The 25,177-nt window shown below is 35.3% G+C and overlaps 1 protein-coding gene across 4 annotated transcripts in view; it reads left to right on the forward strand.

Moving 5' to 3' along the window:
- Positions 1 to 25,177, forward strand: part of SRBD1 (S1 RNA binding domain 1) — a 226,146-nt gene that overhangs the window by 120,587 nt on the left and 80,382 nt on the right. For all 4 annotated transcript variants that reach the window (XM_081253501.1, XM_081253502.1, XM_081253504.1 and 1 more), the window contains exon 16: positions 3,889 to 3,971. In XM_081253501.1, the coding sequence (XP_081109627.1) occupies positions 3,889 to 3,971 (83 nt within the window). The remainder of the gene's footprint in view (positions 1 to 3,888; positions 3,972 to 25,177) is intronic.

Consider the following 25,177-nt stretch of genomic DNA (forward strand, 5'->3'; position numbering starts at 1 on the left):
TGGTCTGTCTAGTCTGCTACAACGCAAGAGTCTTTCAATTACTGTGGCTTATAATATTACTTACCTTAATCTTGTTTTTAATTGTACTTGTCCTATGCATTTCTTTCTTTCTATGTAAACTTTAGAGCCATTTAACTAATATTTTTCAAACTCTGTAGAAATACAGTGAAATTCCATTAAATTTATACCATGAAGGTTGAACCAGGTTATGCACATTTTATTTTTCTTACTCACCCACAGTACACACACACACACACACACACACACACACACAGAGTGAATGGATTCTCCTTCATGATATTTTCTTATTGGTTGTTGATGGCGTATGGTGGAGCATCAGTTTTTGTCTGGGTGTCTTGAAACCAGCCAACTGATTGAAATCTTATTAGTTCTGATATTTTTTCAGTTGACTTGCTTGGGTTTTCTAAGTAGATAGTCATCATCTGCAAGTAATAATAATCTAGTTTCTGTCTTTTGAGTAATTATACCTTCTTTCTTTTCTCTTCCAATTGCGTTGACTAGAACTTCCTAAACAGTGGTAAATAGTCGCAGTGATACAGAGAAATGTTGACGTTACATGTGGGCAAAATAGTCAATATTTGCCATACATTTGGACATAACTGCATTTAAAAAATACATAGCAACTTCATTGACATATAGTTTACATAGCATACAGTTTACCCTTTTAAAGTATATGTCATCATTTTTTAGTATAGTCAGAGTTGTGTAACTATTTCCACTATCCAATTTTAGAATATTTTCATTGCCCCTAGAAACCCTATACCCAGTAGCAGTCGGTCCCCCTTCCCCTCTTCTTCCCAATCCCTGGAAAACACTAATCTCCCTTATAGACGTCTATATGGATTTGCCTATTCTGGATATTTCATATAAATGGCATCATTACAATATGAGGTCTTTTGTGATTGGCTGGCTTCTTTCACTTAGCATAGTGTTTTCAAAGTTCACTCATGCTGTAGCATATATCAGTACTCCATTCCTTTGTATTGCCAAATAATTTACCATTATACATGTATACCACATTGTATTCATCCATTTATCAGTTGTTGGATATTTGGGTTGTTTTCACCTTTTTGGCTATTATGAATAATGCTGCTGTGAACATCCATGTACAAGATTTTATGTAGACCGATGTTTTCATTTCTTTTGAGTATGTACCTAGGAGTAAAAACTTGGGGACATAGGGTCATAGGGTAACATGTTACATAAGTATAACATGTTCCAGAAGTCTTTTTGACTTCTTCTACTATACTTTCCTCACCATTCCTTCTCTGCCTCTTTCACCATTTCCTCCTTCTCTTTTCTGTCTCAAGATATGAATGTGCCCCAAGTTTCGGGCCATGATTCTTACTCCCTCTTCTTTTTTTTTTATCAGCAATCTATTAAACTCCTTTTGCCTGAACTACTTACCTGTCTCTGACTTTCAGAAATCTGTTGTCAGCCTGATCATTATTACTGTTTATTGCATAACCCTTCTCTTGATTATCCTGCCAGCAGGAAAACAACACCATCTTTTCTCCAAAGCCTGAGCATACTACTTTTCGAATTCTACTTTAAACAATGTTCATCTCTCTCCCTCCTCCTGCCTCCCATCTCCTCCATGCTTGGGTTTCTATGCTACACAGAATGAACAGCATCTGAAAGTGAAATGCCAATTCTAGAAATATTAGATCTATGTCGGGGGTTGTTTACTGGGTACACTGTAACTCCAGAAGCCATTGGGACTTATTGTAGAATTAATATGTCATCTAGAAGCCATCATTTTTAATCCATTGTTGCTAATATTTAGCAATATTAGGATGAACAAAGGATACACTGGCAGTGAACTGTTAGGAGGGAATCCAGTAGAAAATAGTTTAAAAGCCTTTTGTGTATTTCAGAAGTGTTAGAATATGGGATCTATACTCACACAGTTTCTAAGTTTAGGTTTTCATAATGTGGGTTTTCCTGAAGGTGTCGATTTGAGAGATTTACCTATTATTGATATACTTTTATTGAATTTCTAATATTGCCTTCCTACACAGCAAACGTTCTGATGCCTATTACCTTAACTTGGTCTACTGTTGTGGGTTGTTTTTTTAATCCGAAAATATTTTGGCAATGTATGTACGTGTTTGAAAATCACTCTTATTGTATAATATATGTAAAGGCTAGAATAAAGAAATAATACAGTTGAGTTGTCCCTTGGTATCCGCAGGAGATTGGTTTCAGGACCCGTCTCAGATACCAAAATCCAAGGATGCTCAAGTCCCTTATATAAAATAGTATAGTATTTGCATATAACCTATGCACATCCTCCAATATACTTTGAATCATCTCTAGATTACTTATAACACCTAATACAATGTAAATGTTATGTAAATAGTTGTAAGTGCAATATAAATAGTTGCTGAGAGCATCAGATTCAAGTTTTCCTCTTTGGAACTTTATGGAATTTATTTTTCGAATATTTTTGATCCATAGTTGGTTGAATCTGTGGATGTGAAACCCACAGATATGGAGGGCTGACTGTATTTGGTTTTAGAGGATATCAGGTATTTCTCTGGTGGCATATGTTTTCGAATGACTATAAATGTGGTTATTAAAGGAAACCATTTCTCCTATAACCTGACATGCTTGCACTAATTAACTTTTTATGAGATTTGATGAGAAAGGTGTATGTGAAGGCCTTGGAATCCCCATCTCTTCTGTGGGAGAAATAGGCAGATTGTAAAACATCAGCTTATTGCTCTCTAAGCTTGCTTTGCAAGCTGCCATTGTCACTGTCTGTTAGCAGTAATAATAAAAGATATGAAAAAGACTTGAATGTGCAGTGAACTTTATGTTCACAGTAGATCTTATCTCTGATGAGAGGCGGCACAAATCAGTGACTGGAGAATCTGATAGTTACTTCTAAGAAGTGGCTTCTTTTACCAGACCTTGAACAGTTTAACACGAAAACAGGCATGGGGTTTCCTTTAATGGCCTTAATGTTTTTACTTAATGAATTTATATTTCATCCAACCTTCTGTATGAGTAGGTGACACTGACTAGCTTTCATGTGTTTAGAAAATAAAAGCTGTTCATTTGTAAACACTCAATGCAACTAAATTTCTTTTCTCTAAATCTATCTTATAAGCTAAATTAGTTATGAGGTTTTGTTAATAACATATGGCTTTTAAAAAGATGATAATAAATGATGACCAAATAAAAATCATGACACGAAGGATGTTTAAAGTTAACTCTCAAGTCTCTTAAAAATGGAAAGTGATGGTCAAGAAAGGGATGTAATTAGGACTGTGCATGTGTTAGGAACAAGCAGTTGGGACGCAGATCACTTATCAGACTAATCTTGCAATCATATTCAAGGTGATTAAAGAGTATTCACTAGTCAACTAATGATCTCTGATTGCAATAAGATATGATTCTATCATTTACTCATCTTTATCAGTATCTAGCCCTAATAAGCATATTTAATGTATAAATGTGTATCATGTTTATAGCAATGCAGGATTATTTAAAAGTAAAACAAATATCTACTTGTTCTTTAAAGTGTGAGTTGCCCTACTATACTATATTTAAAGAACAAACAGGTAATTGTATAAATATAGCAACTAAGTGTTTTATTTGTTTTTCCAAATGTATAACCCTTTCAATGTGTTCGTGCTCAGGAGTACCTAGGAGTTCTGGTGACAGAATTAATCCTGAAATTTTGCATTCACTTTTTGTGTGGGAAAAAAAAAAGGAACTCTGAAACTTGGTTAAATTGTTGGCCTCCTTGGGGGGAGGAATAAAGAGGGATAACTATGCATTATGAGGAACTAAAATAGTAATTATCTGGATACTGCTTTTACATTAAGCCATACTTGTTTTCTGATTCTGTTTTTTCAGTTTCCATAGCAAGGCGTGTACAAGATCCATTAGCTGAGCTAGTGAAAATTGAGCCGAAGCACATTGGAGTTGGAATGTATCAGGTAAAGCAGTGTGGATCATTTAATTTGTGAAATCCATCAGTACAGAGACAGTACTCAAACTTGGCATAGTAATTGTCAGTGGGAATAAGTTCCCATTTTCAAAGGTTATACAGTTGGTGGGAAGGTAGTTAGGTGTTGTAAATTATTCAGGAAGGAGGGAATTTTTTTCCTGGTCTTTATGATTTTAATTAAGGCTTATAATGAACTATAATCAGCTTAAAAACTATTAAAACTCTAGATACGACTAGTAACTTAATCTGAAGAGCCTCTCCTTTTAACGTCGCTATAAAAATGGAAGGGGTGTGGAGAAAGGGGGGTATGTTGCCTCTTTTTCTAAACCAGTATGAACTATTGATCTTTATTGATCTTTCAGGAAGAAGCCTTTGGTACCTACTGTGATTTTTTTTCCTGTTTTCATTCCTATTTGATTATTATAGTTTGTTTTTGGTCATTGCCCAGTGTGAGCTAAAACCTTTCATTTTTGTTACTGTGTAGTAGTAATAGTAGTAATAGTGCTTCTTGGTGTTGCTGCTGTATTTTCAGTTCTTGAGACTGTGTTCCTTAGGCAATTGAGGGCAGCACTAAATCTTGGCAAAATGAATCCATGTTGGCTTAAGTGGTCTCCAGAAACCTCAAGTTGAATTATTTTCTCTTTGATGCATGTTCTTCTTAAGCCTGAAATAGAATATTACTCTCTATATAATTTTCATGAGATTTGAGTGATAGGTACTATACTTTCTCTAAGGAAATATTATATGAGGTCATGGAATCTGTGGCCACTAGAAATGGAAGAGACCTTTGAGATCATACAACCCTACCCTCCTCATCTGACAGGAAAAGAAGCTGTGTCCTAGAGTAGTTAGGATTTTTACCCAGGCTCACACTGTCAAAGCCTGGACTAACCGGTCATATATTGGGACTTAACTGGAGTTTTCCCATTTTATAGCAAGTTAGACCAAGAGGCATCCAAACCTTTAACTGGACTTCTTCACTGGTGAGGATGCTTCCTAAAGGGACTAATCTAGCTACAGATAGATAAAATGCCTAGTAACTAAAGAGTATACCTCTTATAGCAGTTTTATGATATAAGCATCATAGTTAAGAGAAATTATAGTTATATTAATTCAAGGTGGTTATGGAAGTTATGGAATACCTCAGTTCCTTAGTGGAACAAAGGAAAGAGAAAGTCAAACTTATAGAACCCAGGAGGCTAATAACCTATTGGCATCAAAGTGGTCTTTAAGTAAATAGCAGGGACCTAGACTCCAGATTTGGATTCAGAGATAGCATTTAACGTGAAAACAGTTTGGAATTCGTTCCAACAGCAATGAGAAGTAAAGGAAGAGTTTTAAGCAGAGGAATGCCGTGATCTGATTTGTATTTTTAAATGTTGACTCTGACTACTCCAGGTGAAAGATAATGGTGGCTTGGACAAAGTTAATGGCAGTAGAAATGGAAAGAAGTTAAATCTATTTTTAGGGACTACTTGGTAAGGGAAAACAGTTGTGAAGAATTTGCTCCAAAGGTCCTGAGGATGCCTGAGTGGAGCAGATTTGGTGAGGATAAGGTTAGTAATTCAGTTTCAAACATGTTAAATTTGAGGTGCCTGTAAGAAATACAGGAAACTAGGAGTTGGATATACAAGTCTGAGATTAAGATGTATGGCCATATTAACATTGGAGTACAGACTATTTAGCAAATAATGGCACTAAGAAAATGATCAAAATGGTGGGCAGAGCTCATGATATTCTAACTACATTACCACCACCACTGGCATATCCACAACTCCAAATTCCGTAAGATGACAGAAAAGTTGTACATATATATCTGTACCTATGTAAACACTCACTTACATGAATCAATTGATAATAGTCCAGGAAAAATAAGAAAGGGTCCTATCAGTGGGTAGAAATTTCAGGAATTCTTGAAAGACATTAAGCCTGAAGAATCACATCCACAGAAAAATGAAACATGGTGGAGCCACACCCGAAAATATATAGATCAGTAGGGTTCTCAAAGCAGAGTCATATTCAAGTAGAGGGGAGGGGACCTGCAGGATTAGATAAGCAGGTGTGTATAGAGCGGCTAGGCCTGTGGTGACCCCCCTCCCTCAATATTCTGTGAATCCCAGCTAAAGCACTGAGTATAACACAGAGGCCAGAGAGGCTGGGTGATCCCTCAAGTAGCTTTTGATTGTTAGGAAGCTCAAGGAGTCTCTTCCTGGCAGGACAAACTCCTGACATGTACATGACACCTGGCATCATATCCCACATTATCACTCGAGGCACATGGTGCTTAACAGAAACAGCATACACAGACAAAGAGGGACTCTGAAACGATCTTGATGCCAAGAACCACTAAATGTTTGAGGAAAACCTATGATAGAAAAATGAGGCATCAAACTTAAAAAAATAACACCCAAAGAAACAATGAACAGGCAACAGACTCTGAAATAAGTTAAATTAACATTCACAGAGAGATAAGTGGTTATTGCATTTCTAAAACAAATATGGGATAGGATGAAATTAAACCAATCTAAGAATTTTAAAATATGATTGTTAAGATTAAAAAAAAACCCACATAAACAGGTGAAATAGAGTGGACACAGCTAAAAGCAAATTAATGAACTGGAAGATTGAGCTAAGAGATTCCTTAGAGTGCAGTCTTAAACTGAAAAAGGTGGGAAGCATGAACAAAATGTCATATGATGTAGAGCTCCTTCTAAAGCTTCAACATTCATCTAACAGAAGGTTCAAATAAACAATGAGTGAAGGGGAGTTATAATCACAGAAACAATAGAATGAAATTTCTCCAATTGACAGACAAGTCTTTTGAAAAGGCCTAATGAATACTGTATAAAAGAGTAACAAAAGACCTACACTCAGGTGCCTTCCTGTGAAATTTCAGAATGCTAGTAATAAGGAGGAACTAACTAAAAGCTTCCAGAGAGCAAACATAGTTTATCTACAAAGGAAAGAATCAAGTTGACATCAGTCCTATTATTGGTAAAAAACAAGTAATAGAAGATAGAAATGCAGTAGTTTTGAAGTTGTGAGAAAATTTTTATTTTGAACCTATAATTCTATATTCAGGCAAGCCAGCAATTCAATGTGAGAGGAAAATAAAAGCATTTTTGGATCTGTAATGATTCACCTTCTCTGGTTGTTACAGACCTTCTTTGAAAGAATTATTTATGGAATTACTCCTGCCTAAAGTGTCGGAGGGAGGGGCGGGGGGATGGGGCGGGGAGGGGGAATGGAGGTCCGAAGAAGGAAAAGGCATATTGTGAGGAAACAGGATCAAGGTAAGGAAACAGTGGAGAGCTTTACAATACACACATATCCAGTAAAGTGTATCTGTATTGTTGAGTCTCATAGTTTTTTAACTATAATGTTCATCTTTAAATATATTAGTCTGGATCAGATCAACTCAGCATGAGAGGGTATAAGAAAAAGAAGTGATGAAGTGTTAGGATTCTTTTCAAGGAAAAAGATTCAGATATAGATTAACTCTACAATTTTTTAGAAAAACATAATCTGAAATATATGAATAATAACCACAAATAGGACATTTAATGTAAATGATGAGAGTAAAAAATAAAGTTTATCATTCCAACCAAAGGCAGAGAAAAGAAAATAAGAAAGTATAGTAAATAAAAAAGTATATGATGAGAGGAATAAGTATAGTAATAGGTAAAGGTGAAAGTATAGTAGTAGATAAATTCCCCTATGAATAGAACCTCAGACTTTTAAAAATAAAATATAGCACTAAGATGTATATGTGCAAAAGGTACTTCTAAAGAAAAAAGCAACCTTGATATTTGAAATTTGGAGAAAAATATTCCACACGAATGAAAAAACCAGCAGTGTTAACATGAGATGAAATAGAATTTAAGGCAAAATGCATTAAACAGGTCAAAGAGGGATATTTCATATTAATTACAGATAGAGTATCCTAAGAAGGTATAACTGCCCTGAGCATTATAGAATGCTAACAGCATAGCTTCAAAAAATATGCAGTATTAAACACTTGTAAAAATTAGGGTAAGAGACAAGTCCACTTTTTTGGTAGGAGCTTTATAGACCACAACATAGCAACACATACATTTTAAAACAGCTTTATTGAGATATAATCACAAACCATACATACATACATACTTGAATAAATTCACCCACTTAAAGTGTACAAGTTAAAGATTTTTAGTATATTCATAGGGTTATGAAACTGTTACCCTTAATTTTTTAACATTTTCATCACCCCAAAAGGAAACCGTTAGCAGTCACTCTCCAGCGCTCCCTTCTTCCCCAGCCCTAGGGCAACTACTGATTTATTTTCTGTATCTATTGATTTATCTATTCTGGATCTGTCATATAAATGAAATTATACAATATGTGGCCTTTTGTGACTGGCTTCTTTCCTTTAGCATAATGTTTTCAAGGTTCATCCATAGTGTAGCATGTATCAGAACTTCATTCCTTTTTATGGGTGATAGTATCTCATTGTATATATACACCACATTTTGTTTATCCATTTATCAGTTCATGGAAGTTTGGGTTATTTCCATTTTGGGGCTATTATGAATAATGCTACTATGAACATTTGTGTACAAGTTTTTATTTTATTTTTATTTATTTTATTTGGGGTGGGTGGATTTAGCATTTTATTTTTAAATAGGTATTGGTTAGTGAGCAACAAGAAATTATCATTAGATATTCAGTTCTTAGGTGAGCTAGCATTGTTCAGTAGATCCATCCAAAACTAGTCTATTGGCTTTTTATCTAGAGAGATATGGATGTATAGTAAAACTGTGTACAAGTTTTTATGATGTATGTTTTCATTTCTCTTGAATATATACCTAGGAGTAGATTTGCTGTGCTATGTAACATAAGTTTAAAGCCCGATGATGAAGTAGGGAAGTTATTGGCCACAAATGTACATGTACATATAACTAGTACATATTTTATTATTAGAGTTTGGTATTTTCTTGTTGATTTGTACACATTTATATATTGGTTTATATAAAACATTTACAAAACATTTACAAAGAGCCTCTACATACCATTCACCATGGATGAAATACAAATTTCTCTCTTTATCAGACTAACCCAAATTAGACAAGGGGTTATTATTTCAACCTAACAATCGAGTAAAGTTGTAATAAAATGATAAATATCTGTGCAAGAAGGGTACAGTGAAATGAGCATTCACAAACACTGCTGGTGGAAGTGTAAATTGTTATTTCTAGCAAATAGTTAATACCAATCAAGATGTACTTTAAGAAAAGGCATCCCTTTGACCTGGTAGTTCTTCCTTTAGGAGTCTCTTCTCAGGCAGTAATAAGAACTATTTCTAAAATTCACATACAAGTTCGCTGTTGCAGCAAAATGTTGGAAGCAGCTACAATAGGAAAATAGTTAAATGAGTTATGGTATATCCACCGGTTGAAATATTTATACAACCATTAAAAATTTAGGCTTTCAAGGCCGATTTAATGACATGAGAAATTGCTCTTGCCATATTTTTAAATTGCAATAAAGTTGTTGATACAGAATTAAACCAATTTGTGTTTTAGAACTAGAGATGTGCATTTACATTGAAGAAAAAGGTAACTGGCTGGTGACTGATATTTATATCTTTGTTGGTGTGATTAGGGAATCTTTTCTTTTCCTTTCCTTTTTTTTTTTTTTTTTTTTTTACTTTTTTTCAAACTTCTTATAGTGATTATGTATTAGGAAAAATGTGCTGTAAAACAAGTATCTGTTTCCATTTCCCAGCCGATGGGCCACTTTAATTTTAAACCTTGATACAATAGACTTCCGGTACAACCAGAGTGGGGCTGGATTTCTTTTTAGTTGGGACCTTTAAGTGCTTTTCGTATAAATTTAATACTTATATTTATTCTGACTTAAATTATGAGTAGCCAGACAAACAGTGCTGATTTTAAAAATGAAAGCTGTTCAAAGAATGTTAAATAGATGAAATAATAGAAGCTATAATATTATTTCAATAGAAACTAAAATACTTTTGGTTTAATAACAGCTAAAATGCTCAAGGCAGCACTCCAGTCCTTGTCTTAGAAAATGGGGAGAGCTGATTTCAAAAACACATGCCTGTCATTATTTCTGGAGAGAGAGACAGCCAGTGTGGTCGAATGACAGCATATCCCGAACTGACCCCTAAAGACTTTGCTGGAAAGTGGCTTGGTGTTACTCCCAAGAAAACACTCCAGGGTGAGAGCAGGATGATGCAGGGTTGGCTCTGTTGAGTTCTGTGGGACATGGGGAATGATGGTTTAGCTTGGCCTTGTCATATCCTGAGAGTACAACTTGAGTACATTGGATTTACTTGCTATTTATTTCTTCTTTGGACTGTGTTTTAGATGCTTTCGTGCTCATTTACACCTGTATTTGTTAATGAGTATGCAAGGTAAAGTAGGAAAGACAGGGCAGTCCCCTTTCCTTCTTTGTGCCTCTCTGTTAGATCATTTGATGATATTAGAGAGTGAAATGGTTTTCCAAAATGAGTTTCTGGAACCCTTAGTGGATTTTCTATATCTAGGCCATCTTTATTCCTCATTATTATGTATAATGAGGAGTCACTGTAAAAGGAAAATCATCTTCCCAGCTGCAGTTTTTCATCATAAAACCTCAAAGGTGGGAATTTGTATTTTATTTCCCCACCCCCTCTGTGGGATCAGTTCTGGATAAAAACTAAACAAAACCAAAATAACCCAACTCTTCAGTGGTGACATTACTCTGTTAAAACCTATTTTATAGTTAATATTGTAGGGATTAAGAAATGTTTTAGTTTAGGTATGTAAAGGGTAATAAGGATTCTCATCTGTCCTCTATTGTTTGTCCAAATCTTTTTAAACATTTTAATCCTTTAATTATGTGTTATTGTAGAGTGGAATATAGAAAAGAGTCTGTCCTGTGGATATCCACTTAGATGACTTTACCTGGATTTTGCCCCCTATACTAAAGCAATATTTTGAAATCGATAAAACGCAAAGGTGAAAGAAACATAGAGGAAGTTGTTCTAGAAATTGGGCAGTATTCATATAGATGAGTTCCTTGACAAACGTTTTTACAATCTTGTCCCTTAACTGTAAATCCCGGGATATGGGCTGTACTTGAATCCCTGATTTACCAGATATTTATGCATGAAATTCAAACTTAGCCTTGCAGTTTAGGTATTTCATTTATTTTTGACCATAACTGAGCTGTTTCTATAATTGAACAAAAACAAGTAATTGACCTTGACTGGGAGCATGAACTCATATATTAGAATTTCCTGTTATTCCTAAATTTAAAGTTTTAAAATGTCTTTTCTGGGTATGTTTTTTTCACTTCTGGTTGAATTATGCTTCCTATGTTGAGGTATTAACTATAGTTTTCTCAGGTTCTTAGAAATCAGTGACGATGTAATAAGCCATGTACATTTACACACACCCTAGTATAACATTACTTATCTTTAAAAGAAATGTGAAATGTTGGTGTGGTTTGAAAAACCTTTTACCAATAATACCTTAAATTATTAACAATGAAATAGCTAATTACCTTTGTCGTTTGTTTACTTACTCTTTGTATGTCATTGACCTTGGACAATGAAACTAGATCAATTTCCGTTTCTACTTAAGCTCACCTTCTGGTTTCATACATTGGCACAAAAATCACTCTTAGGATTTCTAAAACTTTAAAGTATTTTCACAGTATTTTAAACTAGGTTTATCATGAATGACTGAAAAAAAATTACACATGACACTAAAGGTACTATCTACCATAAAGGAAAAGATTTTTAAGTTCTGCATTAGAATTTAAAACATCTCTGAATCAGAAAACAGTACATAGAAAATCCACAGACAGGGAGAAGGTATTTGCATCACATAAAACCTACAAAGGATCCATAATTTATAAAGATCTGCTATAAATTAAGAGAAAAAAAACAGTTCCACAGTAAAATAGCAAGGGACGTGAACAGGCAATTGACAGAAGAGGAGACACACACTGAAAATAAAAATGTGAAAAAAATTATCACTCTGATTAATAATTGGGGAAATGCAAACTAAAGCCACGATGGGAAACCTTTCAGGTTGTCAAAAGTTAGTGTGACAGTTTGGATGTTAGCAACAATATGGAGCATTGGGAATTTTACACGTTATTTGTAGAAGTCTAAGCTGGCACAGCCTCTTTGAAGAGCAACTGGAAACTAGTAAATTGAGAGACTGGGATTCTCTTCAACTTAATTTCATTGCTAGATATTCATAGCCCTGAAAAACTCTCTCTCATGTGCACAAGAAGACATGTACAAGAAATTCACTGAAAAACTATTTATAGTAGTAAAAATTTGGAAACAGTATGTCCCTCATCTGGAAAACAGGAAAATAAAACTGTAGTATACTCAAATGGTAGAATATGACATAGGAGCAAAGATGACCCAATTAGAGCTACCTATATTAATATGGGTAAACCTCATAAGATACAATATTAAGAGAGAAAGCAAGTTGCAGAATATGTATAGTATTTTATGATTGGTATAAAAATTTTAAATATGAAAAATAATACTGTACTATTTATGAATACCAATGTACAAAGTAAGAATATAGAAATAAGTACTGGAATCTAAGGTAGTGGTTACCTTGCGTGGGGCATGAGATGGGAGGGGAATGGGAACTGGGAGGGGTATAACAGGAGTTTCAACTCTATTTTGTATTTCTTAGGCTGTTTGGTGGGTACATGGTGTCCTTTATACTTTATAACTGTTAAGTAAGTCAAATTTTATAAAAAGATGCAAGAAAGCTGGGTCAAATGATAAATGTGTTTTATCTCAGGAACTTTGGCTTTCAATTGGTTTTAACTTCTGCCTTATACGTGTGTGTGTGTGTGTGTGTGTGTGTGTGTGTGAGTATTTTACTGTGAGGATTTATGTAACCAGAAAAATAATACAGCTATTTTCATTTTCCAGTGAAAATGAAAAAATACTTTTAATACTAGGTTACATTTCTCTTCATAATATTCTTTCAAATTTTCATCTTTAAGACTAATTTTACAGCAAATCAAATACTCTTTAATGCAGAGTTTTAACACTATCTTTATATTTTTTCATTTCACAAATATTGGATTCTTCTCTGTGAATTTTAAGAATTAAATATTATTTGCTTTGCTCCATTACCTGAAATGGTCATTTCAGAGACATGGCCTAGGACAAACCTGTAGACTGTTATAACTTCTAGTGTTTATTTACAGGGCAGAGTTGAGTAGAACAGATGTTTAAGGGGTTATAGTGTAATGTGTTGTAATAATGTTACCATAATATGACTAGCATTCATCCTATACTATTTTCTTTTCACCACTACCCCTACAACCAACACACTCCTAAATTACCTAAATTAGAAACCTTAAGATTAGGCAAGGGAGCTTTTAATAATCCTAGCCTACACCACCTCCCCAGATATTTTAGTTTAATTGGTCTAGGGTGGGCCCTAGACATCAACAAACTTTTTAAAATTCCCCAGGTGATTCTAATGTACGGGCAGGGTTGAGAACCATTGCTTCTTAAAGTACAGTCCCTGGACCAGCAGCATCAATATCATCTGAGAACTTGTTAGAAATGCAAATTCTTGCACCCCCTTCCCAGACATATAGGATCACAAATTCTGTGGGTGGGGCACTGGAATCTGTGTTTTAATGGCTAAGGTTTGAGAACCACTGGTCTCTAATGCTTCTCAAGCTTGAATGTACAGTAAAAAAACCCTTCGTGAGGTCTTGTTAAAATGCAGATTTTGATTCAGTTGGTCTAAGGTGGGGCATGAGATTCTGCGTTTCTAATAGACTCCCAGGTGATACCAATGCTGTTTGTCTGAGGATTATACTTTGAGTAGCAAGAGACCCTACTGAAAGCCTCTTGGGCCGTACCCCAGACCGGTTGAATCAGAATCTGATTTTAACAAGATTTCCAGGTGTTTTGAATTCACATTACAGTATTTGTAATGTAGAAGGAAAATCAGGACATGCCAGTATCCAAGGGGGATGAGAGCTTGAGAAGCAAAAATCAATATTGTAAAACACTGAAAAAAATAAAGATAGGATAAGAATTGGAAATGTGTCTTTCATGTTTGTTTTTTTTAATGTTGATGGTGACCCTAACAAGAATAATTTCATTGTAGTAGTGGAGGCAGAAGTCAGAAGTAGACTGAGGACTGAATGAAAGGTGAGCACTTAGAGACAGGTATATACAGATCTTTAAAGGAGAGAGTTTTCAGAGGAGGTCAGGATTTAAATGTGTTTAAATGTTTATAGGAAGGAAGTAGAAACAGAGAGGGAGAAGTTGAAGATGCTAGAGAGAGAGGAAGCTAGATGCCTGAGGAGATGACACCCACAGCTTACCTAAGAAATAGGCTAAGGAAGGAAATGGACAAGAGTTCAGAAGAGAGAAGCTCCTGGGGTGGTGGGTGGCTGGGAAGAACTGGAAGAAAGCAGGACTGGGAGGGATTGCTCCTCTACCTGGAGAGTTTTTTTTCTCTTTGAAGTGGGAGCCTACTGTTTTATACGCCTTATCCCCCACCCCAAAGAAACAGCTGCTAGTTTTAAAATTGCTGAAATCATAGTATTCTTTTGTTTACTGTCTCTCCTCTAATGGAATGTAAACTCTCATATGAGGACAAGGTGTTTCCACCTCTATCCACAGCTCCCAGGACCTGATCCATAGATACTCAGTAAGTATTGTATTTGCCGAATGAATGAACGAATGGTAGATTATTGGTATAGTTGCTCATTTATTATATTTTCACTCTGTTGTGAACGCACCATAAAATTTTATCCTCTCACTTAAAAATTTTGTTTGGTAAACTTGAAATGTTGGTTACTAGTATTTTTTTTTTTTTTTTTTTTTTTTTTTTTTTATAAATTTATTTATTTATTTTTGGCTGTGTTGGGTCTTCGTTTCTGTGCAAGGGCTTTCTCTAGTTGTGGCAAGTGGGGGCCACTCTTCATCGCGGTGCGCAGGCCTCTCACTGTCGCGGCCTCTCTTGTTGTGGAGCACAGGCTCCAGACACGCAGGCTCAGTAGTTGTGGCTCATGGGCCCAGTTGCTCTGCGGCATGTGGGATCTTCCCAGACCAGGGCTCGAACCTGTGTCCCCTGCATTGGCAGGCAGATTCTCAACCACTGCGCCACCAGGGAAGCCCCTAGTATTTTTTTTTAAATGAATCTCTTTTCGGGAAAAATGAGAACTTAGGAGCAGAGAACATTAGAATAGCCATGTGGAGTGAGAATGGCTGTGGAAAGTAAAGGATTGCTGGGGATGAAAGAACTAGTCTTCATAGCACGTATCTCTTCATTTCTTTCTCCCCGACAACACACATCCTTTTCCCTATGGAAATAATTCTTACCGGGACAGATCAGAGGGAGCACTTATATAGGAATGTTCTTTGATTGTGATTAAATTAGTAAATCAGTATTTCTAAGGATCTATGATTAATACAGTATAATATCCTTATCAAAGAAAAATCTTTGTTGCCATGGAATTCATCAGAATACTCTTTCCTTTAAAGTGAAATTATCTATTAAAATGTAAGCTTGTGGAAATTCTTTGAAATTTCATCTTTGTTCTCCACAGAGCTCTAAGGAGGTTTTTAGTATACTGGTTAGGTCGGATATTGGTTGTACGTGGATGGATAGCCTATAGACTAAAAATACGATTATTGCAAAAATGTTTAATTCTGGCATTCATATAGATATTACTATTTATTTTGCTGAATATTGTATATAATTATGTGTGGATAATTGTTTGGCATACTAAAGAGAGAACCTGAGATATAATTCTTTACTCAGTGCAAAACACTACTATCTGTATAACATAATAATGTTCATATTAGAAAAAATTATTGAAAACTCAAATGTAAGGATTGTGCTAGATAATTATAGCGATTGGGAAGAGAAATAAAATGTGTAAATATTAGGAAGACCACTTCCGAGAATTTAAAAACTATGTTCTATATATCTGATATTGTTCAGGAATGTTGATCAACTCATTCCTCTAAATATGTGTGTTGGAGGTGGGTGTTGATCGTGGGCTTTAAGAATAGCACAGATAAATTTAATTACTAGTAAGATTATATTATATTTTAAATTCAAGGGGAAGGCTTCATCATTATCATAGTAATAATATGCATTAAATGTATATATAAATGCATATAGAAAGGACTGTGAGTTTGATAGAATTTAGGTGAGAAATGAACTGCCTGCAAAGTGATTGTAATGTGGTACAGACACAGGAAAACAGGCCTTGTTCATTTATGGTATAAGTTCACTCATGGAACATTTGTCCAGCAAATCTCTTATGCTGTGGACAATTGTGTTACAATGTCTTTCTTCTGGTGATCATGGAAAGGAATTCTAAGGAGAAAAGTCTGTATTGAGGAAAAATTATATCGATGAGAGGTCTTTTTCCCTGGGTTTTTCTCAATAATTTTAAATAGCATTACAGGTAAGAAAAACTAATTTGCCTGGATTTATATAGAATGAAGATTGTTTCTCACTTCCACAGAAATAAACATGGGTTGTTTTTCTTTTTGAACAATTAACTTTAGAAGATATCTTTGGTTTTGGGTGAGATAGTAGGCTAGTTGGCTGCCTTCTTTGTGAACTGTTAACTCTGGTGATATATTTTCTTTCTTTCTTTTTTTAAAATAAATTTATTTATTTATTTATTTATTTATGGCTAAGTTGGGTTTTCATTGCTGCGCCCGGACTTTCTCTAGTTGTGGTGAGTGGGGGCTACTCTTCATTGCCGTGCGCAGGCTTCTCTTGTTGCAGAGCATGGGCTCTAGGCGTGTGGGCTTCAGTAGTTGTGCCATGTGGGCTCAGTAGTTGTGGCTCGCGGGCTCTAGAATGCAGGCTCAGTAGTTGTGGCCCACGGGCTTAGTTGCTCCGCAGCATCTGGGATCTTCCTGGACCAGGGCTTGAACCCATGTCCCCTGCATTGGCAGGTGGACTCTTAACTACTGTGCCACCAGGGAAGTCCCTCTGGTGATATATTTTCTTTAATAATCTAGATCAGGCTACCCAAGCTGTTTATTGTACAGTATTGTTAAAAAAGATGTATTTTCTTTTCAAATGTATAATTGAAAGGGAGAATTTTCTCCTGCCATATACAAGGCTTTTGTTCATTATTTATTTGGAATAAATGGGGCCAGAGAGTATGAGTACAGTTAGATTTCGTTGGAGGGGGGATTGCAAAGACTTTTTGAGGCATGATGTGCAAGTGAGTGTTTTTAAATCTCAGAGGTGTGATTATGTCATAACAGCCATAACCTCTGGGCTTGCTTTATTACTTTTATTAAAACAAATCTGTATGGGGGTGCTCTGTGTATTTTGGTGATGAAGGAAATGAGGTGGTTAATTTATTATGTGAACAGCACTTTCAACTAACCACAGCGTGATTCACTGAGAGAGCGGTGGAAAAGCCTAGCTCTGTAGAAATGACTGCTTTTTGATTTGTGGACCTTAACTTTCAACACTAGAGCATGAAGTTTATCTACAAAATGGTTTCTTCCTTTTTTTCCCTGTAAGGTTTTTGTCCAACTTTAAACTTGAAATTTTTTCCTTTATTTTATTTTGGATATTTAATGAATGTGAATGATCTAAATAGTCCTGCAAGTTAAGTAGGGGTTGGGGGGAAAGAAGGGGGCTCATGTGTTAGGGCATTAGGGAAGTGGGTAACATCTTTACGGTTTCCAGGTAGCCCACATATACCTCAGAGGAGGACTCCATAAATAAATAAATGTGCTAACCCCTCCACCAATGAGGATAACTATCTGGTATCAGATATGAGTTAAGAAAAAGTAGGGCACCTGTTGTTCTTCCCTTTTGTTGGATGCATTTATAAACAAATGCTGTAGTAGAAAAGAAAATCAATCTTAGGTAAAATAGTCTCTGACAAATGTTTGTTTGGAAGTGGAGGGTGATTATGGGAGAAGGTGAGGATGTCATGCCACCTAGAACTACACACACTCTAGAAGGAAATTAACAGAACAGCCATCCACCTGATGAGCTTGTAGGGTTATAAATCACTTGTTGTATACTCATAACAACAGCCACTGAGAGACCAAGAAAAGTTGTTTTCTCTGGAGTTGTGCCATATCCAGCATCATCTGGTGATGTGAACCTGATGGAAAATAAGTCATCTTCCTGGCAATATTTTTGAAAGACCCCTTCGTTTTCCAGATGTGCCAAGTATCAACCACTTACAAACAGAAGGACTCAGAAATCAATCAGTCTTAACTGATAAGAATTCATTAAAGCATTTTATACCTGGCATATTACAAGGCTCTATGAAAGTAAGGATGACAATCAGTTTTATATTTTCTCTCTGCTTCTTTGGAGTGACACACCACATATCTCTTCAGAGCCCTAAATTTGCTCTAAAAATTATGTCATTCCCTCATAGTGCTTCCCCAGCGAGTTGGCAAAGGCCAGGAGAAACATTATTTGTATAGTTTAGAGACAGTGTAGAGGAGGGAGGTCCAGGCCTGTGGTTTATGTAAACAGGGTGGACTGGGAGGGGACACTGGCACCCCTGGTTGTGTTGTTATTTAGTCATCACGTGCTGTCAGTCCTGGTGAGGACGTGTCCACTTTGAGACTGATTCAGCCACAGTGATTAGTTATGACCATCCATGGTCCCAGACTATGGTAAGAATTTAATTTTAAAAGGAATTAGATTGTAGGCAAGACTTAATTTTAATGACATTGGTTGGGCTTCTCAAACTTTCAGGTATCCTTACTAGTAGAATGAAACCATGTTTTGCACATTCCAAGAGACATTATGTTTGACACCATGTGGATTTGTCTTCATCGTGGTTGGGTTACTTTTTAAAAGATTGAGATCTAAAAATTATTCTTGGGGATTGGCTTTAAAAAGTCTGTGACTCTTTCTTCGCCTCCTGAATGTCCATCTCAAACCAATGTGGAACATAACAGTTATTTTAGAAGCATGGATAATGGAGAAGTCTGATTCCAAATATGCCCTCCATTCTTCTCTGCCTTCCCCAGCATTTTCTCCTGCTGTGTTCTCTTGCTTATGTGTCTCTTTCTTTGTCTCCCTTCTACCCTCCTATGAGCGGCTTTTTGCAGAGGTAGTCTGTTCCTTAGTCCCTTACTCAGGTCCCCTGTATTCATATGGTGTGAAATACAACCAGACTTTTTTAAAAAAGTGATTCTACCCTCATTTGTGATTTGAAACCTACTCAGGTGTGTGTTGATAAATTTAAGCAACTTTATGAGTTTTCCAAAAAACAAATCTATGGGCATGCTACTAACTGAACATAGACCCCACTATGGCAGCAGAACACAGAAGACATCCAGCCCAATTTGCTAGATGGTAAGGACGTGGTTTTTAAATAAAATGGAACACTGTAGTTGCGAGTGAGACAGGAGATATCTTCTTGTAGAGAATTTCTGTATTTATCATTAAGTTTGCAAAGGAAATTTGGATTCTAGATTAAAATACTTGGTTAGTCATACGTAGGGCGCATAACTGTGCTCTTTGACACATGCCCCCCCTTGCAGTTGGGTAGTTATAATTCAGGGTGTGTTTAAAGGGAACTTACCTTAGACTGAAATTGTGTAAACGTTCTCACTGGTCCTTTCCTCATTTCAGTGTGGTTCAGTGAAATGGAACACAAAACCCCAGTGCACCAAAGGGAGCTGTGGTCTTGTTTTGGTTTAGCTGCATTTGCTTTGTGACCTTGGGAAACTAATTTTACTTCTTCATGCCTTGTTGGAAAATAAAATAAGGTTATCTGTATGGTTTCTGAATGTTAAAAGGAATATATATATTTCAGATATATATTTCACATAAAATGCCCAAAGGTGCATTTTATTTCATATGATGGAACCATCAAACAGATTCCATTTATGTTGGTGGGTTTTTTTTTAAGCCTTTGTGTTAAGGTTCTATTTATTTCTATTATTTATTCATATGCTAAGCTTCTCAAGTATTCCTAGAATCATTTAATTTCAAGTCACAAGGGACCTTAGAGGTCATTTAGTTCACACTAGCAGGTATAAGCATGTTCACTGCCTTCCACTAAAAGGGAGGACGGAAGAATCTGCAAGGAAAACTTCCAGAACAAAGGATCAGAGTGGCAGCATTGCTGTGCTCATAATCCAGGAATGAGGAAACAGGCCCATTGCCTGAGCTGCCTCATATAAATAGTAATGACAGGACGTGTTGCACAGGGAAAGATAGGCATTTGAAGTTGAATTAGAAAGTACACTTTAAACTTCTGTTAGTTATTACCTAGAGAATGTTTTGTAAGTCTGTAGTGCTTTACTTGTTATCCTTGCGTATCTGATTCTTCTGTTGTGGTTCACATCTAATGTTTAAATTGACTCAGTATTTTGGAGGTGGGAGGGGAAGAGGGTAGAACAGTCAAAAACAAACACAACAGCAACAACAGAAACAAACTCCTCACTTGGTTGGGATGCATGATCTGGTTATGGATTGTCAATAAGAAACAGCTGTTTGTTTGTTGACAGCCTGCCTTGCCTCGCCCATAATCAAGCTGTTTCTCATCATATAATTACCAAGTCTTCAGTATTTGAGGCTTGTTGTAGATTTATAGTTGGTTATATAGCATTTGCCAAAATGTCATAGTTTAGATAAAAAATTAGTGATTCCCCTGTAGTGATTCTACTGAAATATGAATGTGGGTTGTAATAAAAGAAAGATGCCTGAAGAGGTTTCTGAAATTCATTTCAGGCTTGAGGGAATGTAGAGGGTGTCTTGTGTGTGTTTTCTAATGAGGGAGTTTCAGTGTAACTTCCCTGTCTTGTAGACTATTGCCAATCAGAAAAGGGTTCTGTGTTCTCTCATTTTCTCTCTCTTCCTTCCTTCCTCCCTTCCTTCCTTTGTCCCTCCCTCCCTTTCTCTCTCTCCCTCTTACTTTCTCTCCCCTCCTTCCTTCCTTCCTCCCTCTCTCCTTCCTTCCTTCCTTTCCTTCCTCCCTCCCTTCTTTCCTTCCTTCCTTCTTTCCCCTTTCTTCCTTCCTTCTTTTTTCTTTTTTCTTTTTCTTTCGTTTCTTTCCTTTGTTCTCTTTTCCTGAGTGTAGTTAGGCAGCACTGATGTGGGCAGCAGGATAGATTTTTTTTTGGTGTGGAAGGACATGTTTTTGTTCTTTTTGTTCCTTCTTTTTCTGTCTTCTTACAACCCTGTTTCAGTGTCGAAGCCAAGAATGAAAGGAAAGTTAAATTCTCTGAGAGTCCAAGGTGATGTTTCAGCCTCCTGGGTAGCTTTACTAGCTGAAAAAAAGAAAGAAAGCTGAATGTGCCTCTTCCCCTAAAGAGAACCTATCGAGGACATTTTATAAACAAACCCCTTTCAATCTGGATTATGCTGAGTGAGGTCCATTTTGAAATAAGAGTAACCCTGGGTTTTAAGAAAACAAGCCAGAAAGGTGAGGTTTCTATTGCTTCATTTAGTTTTATTCTTCAAAATAGAGCAAAAAGGGTTTCTAATCATGATTAAATCGCAGCTTTTCTAGGAATGGAAAAGTTTCTCTCTTAATGAATCTTTTCACAGTGCAGTTACTTCAAAAAAACATCCCTTTAAAAACTACGGTGCCATGAATTTTTATTTTCATAAACTCCAAAGTAATGTCACAATTTCTTCTTCCTTTGATAGGTTTAAGATTAAAATGGAATTTAGAATATTTTTAGTAATTTTTTCTCTTTGATCTCAAAGGCATTACATAAATGATAGCCTTTCTCTACATAAATATGTATTTTTAAAGATAAAGTAATGTGGGAAGAGTGCTTTTTTGTTATAGATGGTGTGACTACAAAAGAGAATACTTTAAAATTTGTAAAAAGTAAAATTTTGAGAAAAATATATGTATATATGTATAGTTTTTATTTCTCTTTGCACGTGTTTATGCTCTATCTTTCATTAGAAATCCACATATACTTTTTTCTAAAAGCATAAATCTTAGAAATAGTTTACTTTAAAAGAATGTGTCAAAATGCTTGATCTCTCATAGCCAGATGATCCCAAATGTTACTGGGAATTTGACTAACAATGATTTCACCAGGTGGCTAGTGGTCAGTACTTAAGATTATTACCAGAATATGAAATGTTCTGAATTTGCATGTGTGTTTTAATATACCATGAGAATGACATTTCATTTTCTAATAGCTACTTTAAACTATCTAATTACAATTAGTATCAGGGCAAGACTTAATTCTTTATCTTAACACATGAACTATACCATGAAGTTGGAGTCCAAAATTAAAAGGTTATGTCTGGCTTAACTGGAACAGGTAGGATGTGGTGGGGTGTAAAGATGAATATTTTTATATGTGCAGCTGTGCATATATTCTTAGGGCCCTATTAGCCAAAATCTGTTGTCTTAATAGTACTCAGGTACATAATTCGATCAAATGAATCACAGATGATCCATTTTAGAAGCACTTTACTATTTGGGTGTCAGGGGAAGAGAATTTAGTTGTAATTTTAAGAACTTCATCCCCAAATTATTTAATGGTATATTTAATTTTAGCTGCCCAAAATCTATGTGGACAAAAATTATTGTTATAAAGAAAAGACGTGCAAATTCTTATTCCAGCTGCCTTTTAAAGGGGGGAAGGGAGAAATTTAGGAGATGTTACAGGCTATTATTACAGTTTTTGATCTTGTTTCTCTGTGTTAGACTTTTTTGGTGAAGCTTTCTCAAAAACTATGCTAAAAATCCATTATTATAGAACTATTAAAATTACTGTTTTAGTATCCAGTGATTAATACCCATGACCTTTATTTTTGGATCAGCTTCATAAATATATACATTTTTCTGTGTCAGTCATTGTCTAGAATTTCATTTTTGTTCTGCTTTCTATTACATACCATGAATTATATGAAATTAATTTAATCGCTACTGCAAACAGAAATTAAATGTGCCCTAATCCAGAGTTACGTTGTTTGCTTTTACAACTGTAAGTCATAAGTAATTAATTTTCCTTGGAAAATTAATTCACTTACCATTCCCAGTAGCATCATATGTTGACACAGGGTTATAGATAGTTTAATATTTTTCTTCAGCATGCTGGCCTCAACTTTAGAAGACCTTAAAGGAAAACAAATTAAAATTTACTCAACTGTATATAATTTGGAGTTATTTAAAATAAGTATTGTTGTTATTGCTATTATACAGGTGATGACTTGAAAATTATATTCAAACTTTACAAAATCTCCATTAGTATATTAACAAGTATGAAATTATATATTTTTTAAAGTTCATATGACAGTAGCCATTAAAATTTTTATTCCTCAATTCTGAATGAAACAGTTTACTTGACAGCCATCTGACAGCAGTAGCATGAAGAGTTTTACCATCACTTAATTGATGAGGAAGCAAAGCGAGTAACTTACTTGCTGAACATTTTGACCACTTAGGATAGCAAGCCATCATGTCTGATTCTTATAGAGCTTATTTTCAATATTTAACCCCAGTCAATAGAAAGATTTCCATCAAGGTCATCTTAAAACCTAGACTATGAAAGATACCTAGTTTTAAACCCCCAGATATTTTTTATTACATTGATTGCTCTTCTCTACTTCTTTCATCCTTTCCTGTTTAATACTTTTTTCCCCTTGCTTTCCAGAAAGGCTAATGTGGAAAATGAAATAGGTAAAAGTCTTTCAGTTAAATAAGTTAGGTTTCCCCTAGCTGCTTCTTATATTCTGGGAACTCAGAAAATATGGGCAAACCAAATTTAGCTTTTCTTTTGCATTTGCCAGGAGGTTATTTTGTAAGGTGGTTTTTTTTTTTTTTTTTTTTTTTTGCTGGTTCATAGAACTCTATAAAACATATAGTGTTTATTACTTTATTTATATTTATTTAAGTCACTAAGGTGAAACTCTAGTGATGGTGGTAGTGTTACAGTTTTAACAAGTGGGGGCTTATTTTATAAATGTGTCTTTGTGGCCATAACTTTAAAAAATGCGGGGAGTTAGCAGTGAAATGCTCTTTATGCCTTTTGGAAAGAAAATTTGCTGTTTAATTCCAGTATAAAAGTACTACCAGAATACAAAACCACCACCATTATTTTCTGTTGCTATTCGTTGTCATACTCAGTTTTTGGATCTGTACTCTCAGGATTGAACTACATATATTCCAAAGCTGTATCAGGAAGAAAGTGTTTTACTTGCTGCTTCTGTCATAAGGAGGATGACAGAGGAGTCCTCTTCCCTGTACTTTGGAGGGTTTCTCTGTCTGAGTGGCCTTCAGAATTATAATAATAATTTTATTTATCATCATCAGACAAAATGAAAAAACTACAGGTATCAAGTCATGTACATTTATGTTTGTGCTCTGACCCAAATATGGATTGTTTCACAGTCAGGTTTAAGGGAAAGCAGGCTTTCAAATATAATTTATGTAGGCATCCCAGGCAATGGTTATTTTTTAAAACTTTATCCCTAAGTCTATTACCATATACCTGCAGTGTGATTATGTATAAATATGTATGATAATTCTGCATGCATTTTTACACAGTTTTTAAAAATGCCTCTGCCTTCTTTCTGAAATGAATACTACAGCTTTAGTTTATCCTTGTTTTGAGTGGAAAAGTAAATGTGTGTTTACAGAAAGTTGCTATTATCAATCTGCATTTTATTTTGCAATATATTCTCAAAAATTACATTTAAATGAAAAGTTTGTCACATTGTTCTTTATTATCTTTTATTTTGTGTCAAAATGAATATCTTAGAGAAACATTTCAGTTCATAGTGAGCTAAGGAATGTAGAGGGGTTGCATTTATGGTATGTGTACAAAAGAAGGCTGCAAGGATGTGGAGAAAGGAAGTGCTGAACTTAGGCTACATGGTATTTTACTCAAAGCTGGCAAAGGAACATTTTATGTTAAAATATATGTATATTATGGATTCAAGAAACAGAGCTTGGAGAAGCAAAATTTTTTATTTTTCATGATTATTTTGTTGATTCTGATTATAATAGAAATGATAAGACTTGATGGTGGAAATATGAATTTTAAAAAATTGTATAATGTGGAGATAGTACAAAGTTTATAATTTGCTGAATGATAGTTGTGATATACATTAAAAACCATGCTGTTCGTGGCAAGTAGACAAACAAGTGCATGTGTCTCATGAGGTTCTGAGGAACTTCGAGCAGACTCTGGTTTGAGTTTGG

The sequence above is a fragment of the Mesoplodon bidens genome (genome assembly GCF_964165515.1).
Source record: "Mesoplodon bidens genome assembly, chromosome: 14".
Classification (NCBI taxonomy): domain Eukaryota; kingdom Metazoa; phylum Chordata; class Mammalia; order Artiodactyla; family Ziphiidae; genus Mesoplodon; species Mesoplodon bidens.